The sequence below is a fragment of the Eptatretus burgeri genome, chromosome 6, assembly GCF_056783735.1.
Source record: "Eptatretus burgeri isolate ZD-2024b chromosome 6, Ebu_testis_v1, whole genome shotgun sequence".
Lineage (NCBI taxonomy): Eukaryota > Metazoa > Chordata > Myxini > Myxiniformes > Myxinidae > Eptatretus > Eptatretus burgeri.
In genome coordinates, this window is record NC_140966.1 from 63873177 (window position 1) to 63890684 (window position 17508).

At 42.8% G+C, this 17508-nt stretch overlaps 1 protein-coding gene and 1 long non-coding RNA gene across 3 annotated transcripts in view; one reads left to right on the forward strand and one right to left on the reverse strand.

The window, feature by feature from the left end:
- The window catches only part of LOC147024949 (uncharacterized), a 13854-nt gene extending 12611 nt beyond the window's left edge, over nt 1-1243 (reverse strand). The window contains exon 1 of the long non-coding RNA XR_015059277.1: nt 1139-1243. This is a non-coding gene — a long non-coding RNA (uncharacterized LOC147024949). The remainder of the gene's footprint in view (nt 1-1138) is intronic.
- Nucleotides 1-17508, forward strand: part of CRYM (crystallin mu) — a 71102-nt gene that overhangs the window by 17074 nt on the left and 36520 nt on the right. The window contains exons 1-2 of one of the 2 annotated variants that reach the window (XM_085885388.1): nt 1356-1651; nt 10518-10665. In XM_085885388.1, coding sequence (XP_085741514.1) covers nt 1362-1651; nt 10518-10665 — 438 coding nt within the window. In that variant the 5' untranslated portion in view covers nt 1356-1361. Of the gene's footprint in view, nt 1-1355; nt 1652-10517; nt 10666-17508 lie in introns of those variants that run through there. The other variant, XM_085885389.1, reaches the window with a different exon arrangement.

The window sequence follows — 17508 nt, forward strand, 5'->3', positions numbered from 1 at the left end:
TTTTTACCCTGAAGAGCGCAGCACGAAAAGCTTCGGTCACTATTATGTCGTGTTTGTATGTATGTATATGTATATATGTATATATGTATATATGTATATATATATGTATATATGTATATATGTATATATGTATATATATATATATATATATATATATATATATATATATAAACTGCATATATACTGTACATGAACTAAATATATATATATATATATATATATATATATATATATATATATATATATATATATATGTATACTGCATATATAGTATATACTGTACATAAACTAAATATATATTTATACTGCATATAAACGAAATATATATATATATATATATATATATATATATATATATATATATTTCGTTTATGTACAGTATATACTATATATATATATATATACAGTATATATATATATACAGTATATACTATATATATATATATATATATGAGCCTGGTGTTGGTGCAGTGGTTAGGGCAGCGGCTTGGGAGCCAAAAGGTCCTGAGTTCAAGCCCCGTTGGGCCACTGAATTAATACACCAGAGGGTTGACTCAGCCTGTCATCCTTCCGAGGTCGGTGAAATGAGTACCAGTGTACTGGGCCGGTGTATACCCCGGTTAAAATAGGTGTACCATATCCCTGTGTCGTAAGAGGCGACTAGGGTTGCGTCAGGAAAGGCATCCGGCGTAAAACACGTGCCAAATCACTGCGGATCATACGGATGATCCGCTGTGGCGACCCTAATGGGAGCAGCCGAAAGAAGAAGAAGAAGATACTATATATGCTGTACATATACTATATATACTGTACATAAACCAAATATATATATATATACTGTACATAAACCAAATATATATGTATACTGTACATAAGCTAAATATATATATAGTTACGGATCGAGAAACCATTTGCATACAGGTCCCAAAAGTTAGTTATGCCATTAAGTACATGTGAGATACAACCCCTCCTTTTGTCTACTGGGAGAATCAAACGTGTCCATTCCGAGGTTCTTTTAGCTTGGTTATTACATCTAACAAACCACATATCCTCCAACAAAACATCCAACGGTAGCATCGCGATTGCAGCCCTCGGTTCGCGGGCCACAGCGCACCATTGCCTGAGGCGAAATACCTACGATGGTCAAGGTAGTTGCACCACGTCCACCTTCCTCAAACGTGCGTGGAAGGGAGGGGTGGCTTTCTCCGGGTATGGTCGAAACCCCGCCCAGAAAGGGTGGGCCCATGGGAACCCTGTCCAATCACGGCGGACAGTGACGAGTGCTTCTCCGAGCCCCGCCCCGGACGGGGGCTCTGTTGTTGCCTTTTGTTAGTTCTGAGGAGATTGGGGAAGAGAGGAGCATGTCTAAGGGGATTAGAGAAGAAAGGAGCACATTTGTTTGGTTGGGTGCGTCGTGTCGTGTCATGTTGTTGATGGTTTGTGGTTCGTTCGTGGAGTTGGCTGGTTGTTTTGCTGGCGTTCGTGGAGCCTTCGTGGGTCCCGTCCGTGACCCTGATCTCTGCCCGGGGACTCCGACTGCTCCACACGGGTTCCGCCACGGGCACGAGCCCCACGCGTGTGACTGTGGGCCGAGGCGGACCACCATTAACAGGTGCCGCACTACGGAGCACCCCCTACCTCCAGCGTGCAGGTACCCCGCCGAACTGCAACCCCCCAGTTCGTCTCTCCTCTCTGGCTGCGGGGGTCTTCAATAGACTATTTGTGTGTGTGTGTGTGTGTGTGTGTGTGTGTGTGTGTGTGTGTGTGTGTGTGTGTGTGTGTGTGTGTGTGTGTGTGTGTGTGTGTGTGTGTGTGTGTGTGTCTGAGTGTGTTGGGCCCGTCTTATAAGTAGAACTGTTAAGTGTTTTCCACCATTCTAAATATTCCTTGTATATTCTGCAATAAGTCTTCCCTGTGTCTTTTTATTGTAAATAAACAATTGTAGAAATGTTCCCAGTTCGTTTCCGTCCATTCTTTCATTGGTCCAGCATGGTTCGGATCTGAGTTTAGGCGGGTTTTTTATACCCGAAAATCCGTTCATCGTAGCCGGTACGTTCTTGGCAGGCCCGCTCGACTGCATCCGAGCCAGAAAGGTCGTTGGCAGTCGGTAGCGTGATCCGGTTCGGGCAAGACGTGCCGAGGGCATGGAATCCCGGTAGTTAATTAGGTAAATTGGTTCCAGACAAAAAGACCCTACGCTACGCGGTTGAAATATTGGCGTCTACAGTTGCTTCAGCGACCCGCCGGCTCACGGAATTATCTGGAGCGACGGCCGACAATTCCGGGGAGTCTGGGCGAGACGACGAAACCTCCCCCACCGCGTGGTCGTTCTCGCCACCGGTCCCGGCCCGCAACAATATATATATATATATAACGGGGGGGGGGGGAGAAAAAGAGGGGTGGGGGAGAGAGGGCAGAGAGAGTGAAGAGGTGGAGGGAAAAGGAAACAGGAGGGAGGGGAAGCAAGGAATGGTGGGGGAAGGGAAGTCTGTGAGATGAGAGGAAGGGAAGGCAGATGTGAAGTAGAGTGATAATTACGATTCATACTGTCCCATCAAAATTATTCTGCATGGAATAACAGTGAAAATGGAAACAAAAGAATGTCAGAAATCCATTTTCTACTGGTCATACTGTAAACACGACCCGGAGACAAACTCTCGTCCGGAAACAAACTCCTGTCTGGACAAGTCCGGAGACAAACACCCGTCCAGACATAAATACCACCCGGACGCATCTGGAGACAAACACTGCCTGGATGCGTCCAAGACAAACATCATCGAGAGAGGGAGAGGGAGAGACGGAGAGAGGGAGAGAGACGGAGAGAGAGGGAGAGAGACGGAGAGAGAGGGAGAGAGACGGAGAGAGAGAGAATGAATGAGGAGGGTACCGAACTGTATTGGGAGGGGGTAGAGGAAGGATGTGTGGGAGGGAGATAGAGATGGGGGTAGGGGAGTTAGCAGAAATAATGTTGTGCTTAATGAAACACACACACACACACACACACACACACACACACACACACACACACACACACACACACACACACACACACACACACACACACACTTGGCTGATATAATTTTTTTGGGAATCGGCAGGTTGGAGTCAGTTTGATTGCCAACTACAGTACTTACTGAATACAATCCAACAACCTTGAGTAGCTTTCACCGAAAAACAACGTTGCATGATTCGAGATGTTCCAGGGATATGTTCACAAACATTATTCTTTGTAAACAGCTGCGTGTGATGGGTGGAAAAAATTTGACTCAGTAATTTAGAAAACGCGTAAAAATGGCAAACGGCTCGGAAATCAGGTGTTATTTCACAAGTCGCTCAGCGTGACGGAGCATGAACCACTCACTCAGGGTGACTGAGCACGAACCACTCGCTCATGGTGACTGAGCACGAACCACTTGCTCAGGATAACGGAGCACGAACCACTCGCTCAGGATGACAGGGCACAAACCACTCGCTCAGGGTAACAGAGCACAAACCACTCGCTCAGGATAATGGAGCATGAACCACTCGTTCAGCGTGACGGAGCACGAACCACTCGTTCAGGGTAACAGAGCACAAACCACTCGCTCAGGATAATGGAGCATGAACCACTCGTTCAGCGTGACGGAGCATGAACCACTCGCTCAGGGTAACAGAGCACAAACCACTCGCTCAGGATAATGGAGCATGAACCACTCGTTCAGCGTGACGGAGCACGAACCACTCACTCAGAATGACGGAGCATGAACCACTCGCTCAGGGTGATGGGGCACAAACCACTCGCTCCGGATAACTGAGCACGAACCATTCGCTCAGGATGACGGAGCACGAACCATTCGCTCAGGATAACGGAGCACGAACCACTCGCTCAGGATGACAGGGCACAAACCACTCGCTCAGGGTAACAGAGCACAAACCACTCGCTCATGGTTACGGAGCATGAACCACTCGCTCATGGTTATGGAGCACGAACCACTCACTCAGAATGACGGAGCATGAACCACTCGCTCAGGGTGATGGGGCACAAACCACTCGCTCCGGATAACTGAGCACGAACCATTCGCTCAGGATGACGGAGCACGAACCATTCGCTCAGGATAACGGAGCACGAACCACTCGCTCTGAATGACGTGGCAGGGCAAAAGTGTCTGCAGAGTGAACGATTCTCTCAGAATGATGTATTGTGTGTGCTTCCACTGTCAACAATGGGTGTCCGGCAAGTGGCTTCAGTACTCATACAAGCACTCCAATTAAATGGTTGATAAGGAACGGTTGGCTAAGCTGTCGCTGCAAACCATAAAAGATCCTCCTACCTTTCAATCCCGACTTCACCGTAAATGAAGTGATGAAATAAAATGACTTTATCCACAAAAGAGTTGCAGCTAAATGCAGCACAACCCTGGAGTCATCACAAAGTTCAATCATCCGTGAAAAAAACATTGCAGAAAATGCGCCATTTTGCCTGCTTGTCTGTGCAGGTGTCATGAGGTACCTCGGTTCCGAGTCCACGCAAACATTATAACATTACTTTAAAACATCCGTTTTTTGCCAGATTTTCTTTGATTCTCTGTGGAGCATCCTGAGAAACATCCAAAAATATAGACATAGATCTGGTGGATGCTACGGGAGATGCAGTCCCTCTGGGGGACAGGTTGAGAGTTCTCGCAGTGAATGCATTAAATCATATTTTATGTATGTATATTTATATCTATACACGAGGTCCGTCTAAAAAGTAACGGGACTGAGCCTGCTGTGTGCTTCACTTACACAACTTGAATGAACGGATTGCGCACAGTCTTTCGCAACATTCCAGCAATATATATGATTCGTGATGGTTGACTGCGCTCATTGTGTGATTTTTTTACAGGTCGTGCTTTACACGTTGTCTAGTCCGAGTCGTCAAGCTATGACTCGTGAGCAGAGAACCAATCTGAAGTTTCTTGCCAAGTTGGCAAAACACCTTCCGAATCCTTCGCAATGCTGCAGCAAGTCTACAGGGAAGAAATGATGTCACGTACACGTGCATTTGAATGGCACAAGAGGTTCAAAGAGGGACAGGTGGAGATTGAAGATGATCCACGGTCTGGAAGACCTTCAACGAGCAGAACGGCGGACAACATCGAGCGTTTGAAGCAGATGGTGCGTGCAGATCGTCGACTCGTTGCGGATGATTGCTGAGGAACTTTCCATCAACAAGGACACTGTCTGGAGCATCATTGCTAAAAATCTCGAAATGAGCTAGGTGTGCGCAAAGATGGTCCCCAAACTGTTGGCCGAGGACCAGAAACAGCAAAGAGTCACTGTCTGTAAAGACATTATCTAGCGCCTCGATGACGATCCAGGCCTGCTCAGGAGAGGCATTACTGGCGATGAATCGTGAATATTCAAATACGATCCCGAGACCAAAGGGCAGAGTCGTCAGTGGAATAGTCCGGCATCACCAAGACCAAAGAAAGCAAGGAAACCGGCGCCTCATGAGATCAGTTTGGGGCAAGAGGAGGGATCTGTGAGAGAACAACGCCTGGGTGCTCCACCATGACAACGCCCCGTCTCACAGTGCCCTGATCATCCGAAAGTTTCTGGCGGAGAGGAACGTGCCAACTCTGGAGCACCCCCCGTATTCGCCAGACTTGGCCCCTTGTGTTTTTTTTCCTGTTCCCCAAGCTCAAGGGAGTGATCACGGGGACCCGATTCACTGATGTGGAGGCCATCAAAAGGGCCGTGACGACAGAGCTCCAGAGGATTCCAGAAGAAGCCTTCCGCGGGTGCATCGATGTGTGGAAGAAGAGATGGACAAGTTTGTGAGACTGGAGGGAAACTATTTTGAAGGGGACAAGCTGTGATTTCAATATATTTTTTGGAATTAAATTTCTGTGAAGTCAGTCGCGTTACTTTTCAGACGGACCTCGTACATGTATGTATATACAGTATGTATGTATATATATATATATATATATATATATATATATATATATATATATATATATATCTGTTTGTTTTTAAGTATATACAGTGGGGAGAACAAGTATTTGATACACTGTTGATTTTGCAGGTTTTCCCACTTACAAAGCACGTAGAGGTCTGTAGTTTTTATCATAGGTCCACTTCAACTGAAAGACGGAATCCAAAACAAAAATCCTGAAAATCACATTGTATGATTTTAAAATATATAATTTGCATTTTATTGCATGAAATAAGTATTTGATACATCAGAAAAACAGAACTTAATATTTGGTACAGAAACCTTTGTTTGCAATTACAGAGATCAGACGTTTCCTGTAGTTCTTAACCAGGATTGCACAGACTGCAGCAGGGATTTTGGCCCACTCCTCCATACAGATCTTCTCCAGATCCTTCAGGTTTCGGGGCTGTCGCTGGGCAACACAGACTTTCAGCTCCCTCCAAAGATTTTCTATTGGGTTCAGGTCTGGAGACCGGCTAGGTCACTCCAGGACCTTGAGATGCTTCTTACAGAGCCACTCCTTAGTTGCCCTGGCTGTGTGTTTCAGGTCGTTGTCATGCTGGAAGACCCAGCCACGCCTCATCTTCAATGCTCTTGTTGAGGGAAGGAGATTGTTGGAAAAGATATCGTGATACATGGCCCCATCCATCCTCCCCTCAATACGGTGCAGTTGTCCTGTCCCCTTTGCAGAAAAGCATCCCCAAAGAATGATGTTTCCACCTCCATGCTTCACGGTTGGGATGGTGTTCTTGGGGTTGTACTCATCCTTCTTCTTCCTCCAAACACGGCGAGTGGAGTTTGAACCAAAAAGCTCTATTTTGGTCTCATCAGACCACATGACCTTCTCCCATTCCTCCTCTGGATCATCCAGATGGTCATTGGCAAACTTCAGACGGGCCTGGACATGCGCTGGCTTGAGCAGAGGGACCTTGCGTGCGCTGCAGGATTTTAATCCATGACGGCGTAGTGTGTTACTTATGTTTTTCTTTGATACTGTGGTCCCAGCTCTCTTCAGGTCATTGACCAGGTCCTGCTATGTAGTTCTGGGCTGATCCCTCACCTTTCTCATGATCATTGGGGCTCCACGAGGTGAAATCTTGCATGGAGCCCCAGACCGAGGGAGATTGACTGTTATCTTGAACTTCTTCCATTTTCTAATAATTGCGCCAACAGTTGTTGCCTTCTCACCAAGCTGCTTGCCTATTGTCCTGTCGCCCATCCCAGCCTTGTGCAAGTCTACAATTTTGTCCCTGATGTCCTTAGACAACTCTCTGGTCTTGCCCATTGTGGAGAGGTTGGAGTCTGATTGATTGAGTGTAGACAGCTGTCTTTTATGCAGATAACGAGTTAAAACAGGTGCAGTTAATACAGGTAATGAGTGAAGAATGGGAGGGCTTCTTAAAGACAAAACTAACAAATCTGTGAGAGCCGGAATTCTTCCTGGTTGGTAGGTGATCAAATACTTATTTCATGCAATAAAATGCAAATTAATTATTTAAAAATCATACAATGTGATTTTCAGGATTTTTCTTTTAGATTCCGTCTTTCACAGTTGAAGTGTACCTATGATAAAAATTACAGACCTCTTCGTGCTTTGTAAGTGGGAAAACCTGCAAAATCGGCAGTGTATCAAATACTTGTTCTCTCCACTGTATATATATATATATATATATATATATATATATATATATATATATATATATATATATATATATATATATATATATATATATATACATATATATATATATACATATATATATATATATATATACATATATATATATATATATATATATATATATATATATATATATATATATAAAATATACATATCAGGTGCCGCGAGGAGGAGTGACGTAAGGGACACATCGGCCATTTTGGAGTTGATGCCATTTCGCACTATTTTAACCCTTACCCTATCATCCGAGCCTATCATCATCATATCATTAAAAATGATATTTTTTTAAATGATGATTCCAAGTCATTTTAAATATCATAAAAAATGATATTAAAAAAAAATGACATCATCGACATTAAAAAATGTCGCTTGCATCACTCCTCGCGGGGCCTCATATATATACTGTAACTATATATATATATATATATATATATATATATATATATATATATATACATATATATATATACATATATATATACATATATATATATATATACATATATATATACATATATATATATATATATATATATATATATATATATATATATATATATATATATATATATATATATATATATATATATATATATATATATATATATATATATATATATATATATATATATATATACATATATATATATATATATATATATATATATATATATATATATATATACATATATATATATATATATATATATATATATATATATATATATATATATATATATATATATATATATATATATATATATATATATTGGTCCATGTCATCGAAAGCTCTAAATGGTCAAGGATCTATGCTGTCTAATCTGTTTGAAGGGTTTTCGGGGTCGAAGTGGTCGAAATGGACTTCAGCGGTGTAAGGGTCTGATGGTTCTTAGGGTCAAAAGGGTATGAAATGTCAAAAGATTAAGGGATCTAAAGTGTTAAAAGTGTCTTAAAAAGTGTCTAACAGGGATCTTGTGGGCCTTTTTCATCCTCTGCGTCTTTTAGTTCCTCTGAGTGTTTTGGCTCCTCGAGTTCCTTGGGGTGTTCAGGGTCTTATGGGTCATCTGGGTCTTTATGGTCTTTTGGGGCCTCAAGGACTTTAAGGTCATCTGGGTTTTTGTAATTTTTGGGGTCCTTGGGTACCTTTGGGGTATTTTGGGTCCTTTGGATCTTGGGGCCTAATGGATCTTTCGGAATCTTTGTGGTTTTAAGGGTAGTCTCAGCAGTGTAAAGGGTCGAAAAGTACATTCCAATGGTATGTAATTAATACATACGTGTGTGAAGTCAGGGTGAAACTGATGTTCAAACAGTATGTAATTGACATATCGTGGCACGGCTTCACAGACGGACTGACCCTGGTTTTCATTTTTACATTTGTATATAAATTTATTTGTCATAGCGCGGGGAGAGAAACGTGAATAAGTAACACTTTGAAGCCAAAGGAAGTTTGGAAATTGTAATACACTCTGCCAGCACCACCAGGTGGCGCTACACTGTACACATTTACATCGAGAATTTACCCCCCCCCCCCCACATCTTCTCATGTGGCCACGGCCACATAGCCTATGTTACCCACAAACACAAAGTTGTATTTGTACCCCGAGTTGGGAGTTTATAACTTAAAAGATGTGGCCAAGCATAGAACACATACAAAGAGAGAGATTTTCGCATTTTATAGGTATAGATATATGCAGCAAGGGTAGTGGATTATATGTGTAAAGTCTCACATTGATTGGATAATCGGTTTACAAGAAATAATTTTTTTACTATTTCTCTTGAAACCAAAGTGGCTGCCACACCACATCACTGATGATGTTTGCATTATCAAAATATATGCATCAAGGGTAGTGCATCATATTCGTGAAGTATCACATTGATAGGTTAAGCAAATTCAGAGAAATATATATATATATATATATATATATATATATATATATATATATATATATATATATATATATATATATATATATATATATATATATATTAATATGATCGACTCTGCATGGGGAATATTGCCTGAAAATTTTGACATTGGTCAAATGGTCTCGCAGCAACATTGATTAAAAAAAAACAAACAACCCCTTATCCAATCAAAGCAAAACTCTAAAGATGTGTTTGACTGCCCATTCTGAATTAAGTTTAATAAAGATGATGTCATGGGTCAGGTGTCCAATCAAAGTGGGGTTGTATCAAAGCAGGGTGGCTTGCTACCTGGCCATAACTGCTCGCAGTTAAAAAACGCACTTCCAGGTTTTTTTTTTCTTACATATGAAATTGTGGCTCATCGAAGCACAAGGTGACAGAGGGTACAAAGGGAATGTAGTGATGCAATGTTTTTGCTCTACTTGTGATATTTGTAATGCAGTAATATGGCTATTGGGAGTCTCCTTTTGTGGGTCCAAGTCCCTCCTTGCGAATTTGCTCCGTGTCTCCATGAGGTAAATTCTCATATAGCGTCCTCATAAGCAGTAAAAATCTGTTGTTCTTATGTGGTTGCATTTCTCTGAAGTGGCACAGTCGACGTTCAATCTTTTCTGCCATGTTGACATAAAAATCCCCCCTTGCTAATTTGCCCAATGCCTCCGTGATGTGAATTTTCATGCAGTGTCCTCATAAGACAAATTGCATTCAGATCAATGTAAATGAAAAACAAAATTGCATTCAGAACTTCAATGTGTGAGCATTCATTTACTCTTCGATCTGTTTATGATTTTGTTCCACCTTAAGGGTTCCTTATTGAAGTTTCAGCTTTCAAATGAATTGAAAATAGGGAGCTTGTGTCCATTTTGTTCACAACATTTATTACAAAACATTTGTCTGTCAAATGAAGAAAATGAGTTGTTTGATTTTGTTGTTTTCTTATTCCTATCTCAGGTATTTATTGGGAATGCCCAGTTATTTGCGTGGGCAGGACACCTTGGCTACCAAAATACTCACATTGTACCAGTCCAAGCATGACAGACCTTCCGGCCACAACTCTATCGTGTTGTTGATGGAACCCACCACCGGATCTTTCAAGGCTGTATGACCTTAATTATTGTAATTCACTCACGATTGATGAAGGGGTTATTGACATTTTATGTACAAAACACGAAACATTTTAACACTCGTCCCCCCTATATACCTCTCCTTTGGCTCCTGATCCCCACCTCTCATGCACTCATTTTTTCCCCTCTTCCCCATTCAAATTCATTTAAAAAAAAAATGTCCCTTCCACAAATCTTCCCACCTTTCCACTGCTGGTGCATATGTAATGTGTAGATAACAATGGAAAGAAAAGTACAAAAATTAATAGTTTAAAATGTGAATCGTTTGTTTCTGCTTCTATTTTTGTTGAGTTCAAAGTTCAAGTAATAATTGTGGAGTGAATTATGAATGTTGTTTCAAAGTGATCCGGAGCAAATGTTCGGGGAACCAAGTTTCAAATTGTTTTCTCGATCACTGAGACCTGCTGATCAAACTGAGCTGAGCTGGCCCTTTTTAAAATGTGGGCATGGCCAACAGAGCACCTTTTTCAAAATGGCTGCCAGCATCACATAATATCTTTCTTTTTGCTTATTATCTAAAGTAATATACAGTACTAGCTTTTGTTGCTTCAAACTTGATAGAAAGTTAAGAATAGATGCATGGCACCATGCAGAGTAATACAATGTGTCCAATTCTATTATTCTAATTAATCACGTGACCCAATAGAATAAATATTAAGGCTAAAATCAATTTAATGGACACAATTTGGACAATATATATATATATATATATATATATATATATATATATATATATATATATATATATATATATATATATATATATATATATATATATATATATGTGTATATATTGAGGTCCACACTGATTAAGATCAAGCTTTGTTCCCACCGATCTTGGGAGAGGGTTTTATTACACATCAGACATATGCATATGGAGACAACAGGCTTTGAACACAATAGTCCACCCAGCCTAATCCTCTGGTGAGCTGGCTTTCAGCACTGCCTTCTATTCAGGTTACTGTGACCTCTGAATGACTGCTTGTCAAAGAGGATTTGTTACCATTCATTAGTTTTTTTTGAGCATTCTCCTGCCAGTTCTGCTGATAACCGAGCACAGAGTGTACAGAATCAGCTCCTTTCCTTCCCTTATCAGGATTTGCAAGGTCGCCTCTTACATGCTGTTGGGCAGTAATCGAACAGATTCCAGGCAGCCCAGCTGCCCGGTCAGAAAGGCCACTCCAAACAGTTAACAAGGCCAGCTGTGGTATAACAGTGCCAGCTCTTTGGCTGGCAAAACAAGTTCTTTGACAGTGCACAGATAAACATTTGGAAGATTTATCCTTTCCCTATTTCCAATTAGCTCAAGAGTTTAACAAACCACTAAAAACATGCTTGGTTGCTGTTAGAGTACATTCAATCCCCGACATTTCCCTCCTCTTGTTTCTTCGAAACATTTAGAAAAGAAACTAAAATGAAAAAAAGGAGCATCCGCAGGCCGGCAGGTCAGCAGACAGCAACCCCCAATGGGTGGGCCATTCTTACGGTTAGCTCCAAATGGTCCATGACGGTCGGGAGTTCCACTTGCGCCCCCTAGCCCGAAAGGGGGTTCCTACCCACTTTCCAACCGGTCCACCAACACCCCAAATCTTCAGCAAGGGAAATCGGAAAATATCTCAACAATTAAACATAGAATATGAGGAAGCCAAGCACTCCCAAATGCTGTTCGTACAAGAATTGCTCATGGCTAAACAAGAATGAAGTTATATAGGAGTATACGTTCCATTAAGTATTTTGATTACATATTAGCCACTTAATGCACTTTATGAACAATAAGTAAGGCAGTCTTAAAGTATATAAAATGTAATGTTCTTTATGAACAAAGCAAAAAGATATTTGATAAACTGCAAGCCAGAGTATAATGAAGGCACAAATTGCCAACAAGGCAAATAAAATGGTATTTCTACCTTGCCCTTCAATTGGTGCAAGTAACGAAAGATATTCGTCTCATGTGAGTTGAAGCAATTGTTCATCACTCGAAGGAAGCCTGAGTAATGGGTCAGCGACCACTTCAAGGTTACAATATGTTTCATTGTTCGTGGGTTGGCGTGACATGGGTGGGGTACATAGTATTGGAATGGGGGAGGGGGGGTAGGTGTAAGTGCAGGGTGGGTTGAGGACGGCAGTAGCTCAGCAGAGGTCACCGGAATCATCTCCGTCTGTACCAGCTGGGCACTGGGCTTCGTTGTCCATCCTGAAAAACACTTCCCAATGGCCTTTTGGGCAATTACCTTGAAAAGCATTAGTAGTATAAAGGCTGCCACGATGATTGTCAGGATTGTTATGGAGAATCTTAAAACACTTCCTCCCCAACCCCCAAACAGTCCCTTCAACCAGCTACTCATGTTATCACTACTGTAGTCTTTATATTTGCTCGCCTCCTTTCTTATGTGACCCGCGAGGTCATTAATGTTTTCTGAATTGTCTGGGATGTACGTACAACACTCTTTACCAATCGCAGCACATGTTCCCCCCTTCTCAGCTAGAATCATGTCCAAAGCTACTCTATTTTGCATCACAGTAGTCCTTAATGCGACCAACTCCGCGATAATTTTTTCAAGCCCATCAGCGGTATCGTTTCTCATTACTTCCAATGTTGATGCCATGCTGATAAGTTCTCTTCCTGCCACCCAGGCCCCATATCTGGGGAAAATTATCATTGCTGCATATTCCCCATCTGATATAGCTCTCCTACGTCGTGTTTGATCTATCTCAGAGAATGGGCCAGTGATGAAACGCATGTGCGGTATAACATGAGCCGCCCCATTTGTTTGGCAACCATGGGTGGGCTCTATACCCACATACGAAATATGTGCCATTAGATGCAACCTTCGGGTATGTTCCATTCTCTCCCTTCCTGTTGTCTGGTAAGTCATTTACCTCTATGGATATGTTACAAGTGGAGTTTCCTGCTTGAAATCTGGCATGAGGCTTTGTCCAAGTAAGGCAGAGAAACCCCATTCGCTTGTATGTGATTCTGAAGTATGGAGGTCTTTTCTTTAGATTATAAGGAGGGTCCCACGCACCTTTCCAATCAATGCATGATGTGTTACCGATTTTGGTCAAATTAAAATTGTGGTACCAAGCAGTATTACATAAGTCTGTTTCCTCAAGTGGGATAACAGATAATGGCAAACCCGTTTGTGAGGAGTGCGGGAGATAAGCACACACCCAGCACTTTGTCTTATTACTCAATGTAGCATATTTGTGCGACAAAAGTAAGAATGTATTTATCCCATGTGTTCCCAACTCGTGTAAATGTTCAGTATGGTTCCCAATTGCTCTTTTCCCCCTCTGTTGGATGGGTTGGATTGTCCAGTTATCAATTTGCCCTTCCATTTCCCAGCTTCCTATCCAGAGGGCACTTATAGCAACTAGGATTTGCTGTAATGGGTTCATTCTTGCACAACCTCCTCCTCTGTAGGGATGGCAAGTTTGCAGTGTGAGAAGTGTATCCAAGCAGGCTTACCTTCACACTTTACGGCAGTTGGGGTGGTTAGCAATACCTGAAACGGTCCTTTCCACCATGGTTCCAAGGCCGTTTTCCTTGTAAAGTGCTTTATCAGTACGTAGTCTCCTGGCTGGAAGGTGTGATACGGCCTTTCCACCGGCTCGGGTAAGGCCTCCTTCACTCTCGTGTGTATCGTTCTCACGATCCTGGAGAGCTGTTTACAGAATGTCAGCATGTTTTCATCCATCATTGCAATACTCAATTTGTTTATGTTGGTGGGGGCAGTCACGGGAAGCCGCATCGGCCTTCCCATTAGTATTTCATGGGGGGATAACCCTGTCTTCCGGTTCACTGTGGATCGCATGCTCGTTAGTGCCAAGGGTAATGCATCTGGCCACTTCAGCCCTGTTTCCATTGTTAGTTTCGCCAGCTTGTTCTTTAGAATTCCGTTCTGTCTTTCCACGGCGCCGGCTGACTGTGGGTGATAAACACAGTGAAATGCCTGTTTTATTCCCAGCGCTTTACACGCTGCCTTTGTTAGTTCCCCTGTGAAGTGTCCCCCTTGATCATGTGATATTTTGTGAGGGGTGCCAAATCGGCAGAAGAAGCTTTTCAATAAATGCTTCACAACGGTGGCAGCATCTGCCTTTGTACATGGGTATGCCTCCACCAAGACATTTCCATTTCCGCATGATGGTGGCATATTTATAAAGTGTATTTGTAGGTGCACAAAAGGACCCCAGGGGGCCGGGTGGGCTCCCGGCTGCCCTATCTTATCACTTTTGTGTTGGTTGTATTGTTGACATACCTGGCAAGTTTTGCAGACCCCTCCTGCTATCTTCCCAATCCCTGGGGCATACCATGATTCTTGTGCTCGTCTCACAGTCCCCCTCTTGCACACATGTCCATTCAAATGGGCCATGCGTGCAAGCCACGGAAGGATTTCAACAGGTGCTATTACCTTCTCACTATTTGACCAAAGTCCGTCGTCATCCGCTGCTCCTCCTGCTGCTTGCCACTTATCATGGTCCTCCTGTGTTGCAGCGGCTTGGATTGCAATAATGTCTGACAAGCTGTATTGGTGCAGCTTGAATTGGTCCTTTGCCAATCGTGCTGGCATTATCGAAAGCAAAGGCAGACTAGCCGCCTCTTTTGCAGCTTTATCTGCTTTATCATTACCTTTGTCAATGTCAGTTGTCAGCTTCTGGTGTGCACGGCATTTAATAACTGCGACTTCCACTGCCAGTGTAATGCTTTTCAACAGCTTAAAAATCAAACTGCCATTCTTTATCGGTGTTCCTGCAGAGGTGAGAAACCCTTGTATTTTCCATATCGCACCTTTGTCATGGACAACACCAAAAGCGTAGTTGAAGTCAGTATATATATATATATTCACCGGAGAATCGGCAGACAGCTCACAGGCCCTAATAAGGGCACACAATTCCGCCTGCTGGGCGAAGAAATGAGAAGGCAGACGGGACGCTTCCATTATTTTGTTACCTGTACACACAGCGTATCCTGCATGCCCTGAGCCATCTTGTCCTCGAAATGCCGAACCATCAACAAACAAGGTGAGGTCCCGTCGTTCTAGTGGTTGATCCTTTAGATCCGGGCGTACAGTAGATACTTCCTGGATCGCCTCCGTGCAATCGTGTGGGTTGCCGTCGTCCTCCGTTGGCAGCAAAGAGGCTGGATTAAGAACATTGCATCTTTCAATCTGTAGGTTAGGTCGGTGCAGGAGAGTTGTCTCGTACTGCATTAACCATGTATTGGTTAAATGTCGAGTTTGTTTTTGCGTGAGCAAAGCCGCAACACAGTGGGGAACCCTTAAAACAAGAGGGTGCCCCCATTACAATTTCTGCCGTGCGCTTAACTGCATAACTGGCTGCGGCCACTGCTTGTAAACAAAGAGGTAGGCCGCATTCGACCGGGTCCAGCCTTCGACTGAAGTATGCGATTGGTCGTTAGCGGTCACCGTGCGATTGTGTCGGCACAACCTGTGCAAATCCTTTAGTTTCATGAGAGTAAAGGAAGAACGTTTTCTCATAATCCGGTAGCCCCAAAGCGGGGGCCATCGGGAGTGCGGCTTTCAGTTTTGTAAAGCATTCCTCCATCTTCTCATTCCATGCAATTAGATTTGGCTGGTTTTTCTCTACCACAACGTACAGTTCCTTAGTCAGGATTGCATAATCGACAACCCATTGTCTACAGTAAGTTGCCATTCTGAGGAATCGCATCATCTCCTTCTTCGTACGAGGGTGGGGAACTTCCGCAATTGAAGTTATCCTCCCTTTGTCCAACTCCCTCTTTCCGTGTGAGATGTGGTGGCCCAGATACTTAACCCTTTCCTGGACCATTTGCAGTTTGTCCTTGTTTACCTTGTGGCCTTTTCTTGCTAACGCCCGTAGCAGCTGCAGCGTATCTGTTGTACACGCTGCTTTGTTTGGGGAGCAAATTAGCAAGTCATCCACACATCCACTTAGTGGCAGCACTAAGTTACCTTCGAAAACAACATCTTCTAGATCCTTGTGCAGAGCACGCGAAAATAATGTTGGACTATCTGCGAACCCCTGGGGCAACACAGTCCATGTGTACTGACGGCCTTTGTATGTAAAGGCAAATAAAAACTGCGATTCCTTATCAATTGGCACGCTAAAAAACGCAGAACATAAATCGATGACTGAGAAATGGGTGGAGCTAGTGGGAATAGATGTTATCAATCCCTCTGCACTAAGTACCACAGGGTGAACACCTTGAATTATCTCATTCACTTCTCGCAAATCCTGGACAAACCTCCATTTATCCTTCTGTGGCTTTTTCACTGGCAATATAGGTGTATTACACGGACTTGTAGTTTCCACAATTATACCTTGTTCCCTCAACGATTTAATTACTGGTGCTATACCAGCCTCTGCCTCCTTACGGAGAGGGTATTGGCGCACATTTGGCAAAGGCATTCCCGGTTTGAGTTTAACCACTAGGGACGTTGCCCCAATGATTCGACCTACATCATTGTCATGTTTGGTCCACAATTGTTGTGGGACCTCTCCCATCAAATTTTCCACCTTTTCTATCGTGTTCATCATCTCCAATGCCTTTTCACGCTTTGGTGGTAAATTGACCTCTTCCACCAGTCCTTGTAGCTCCTTTTCTAGAAAATCACAAATCCATCCTTCGTTATTCTCCAGCCTATGCACTTGTCAGTGCAACATTGTTTCTGTGCAGCTCACTGCTGCCTCCTGTAGGCGATAAACCATAAATCCCAAATCCTTTGGGTGATATCCCTTTGCTGTAGTCATTGTTGCATGTGAGGTTACTCCCGGCGGATACTTTGTCAACTGCTTTTGCTCGTCTGTAAGCTTAACCT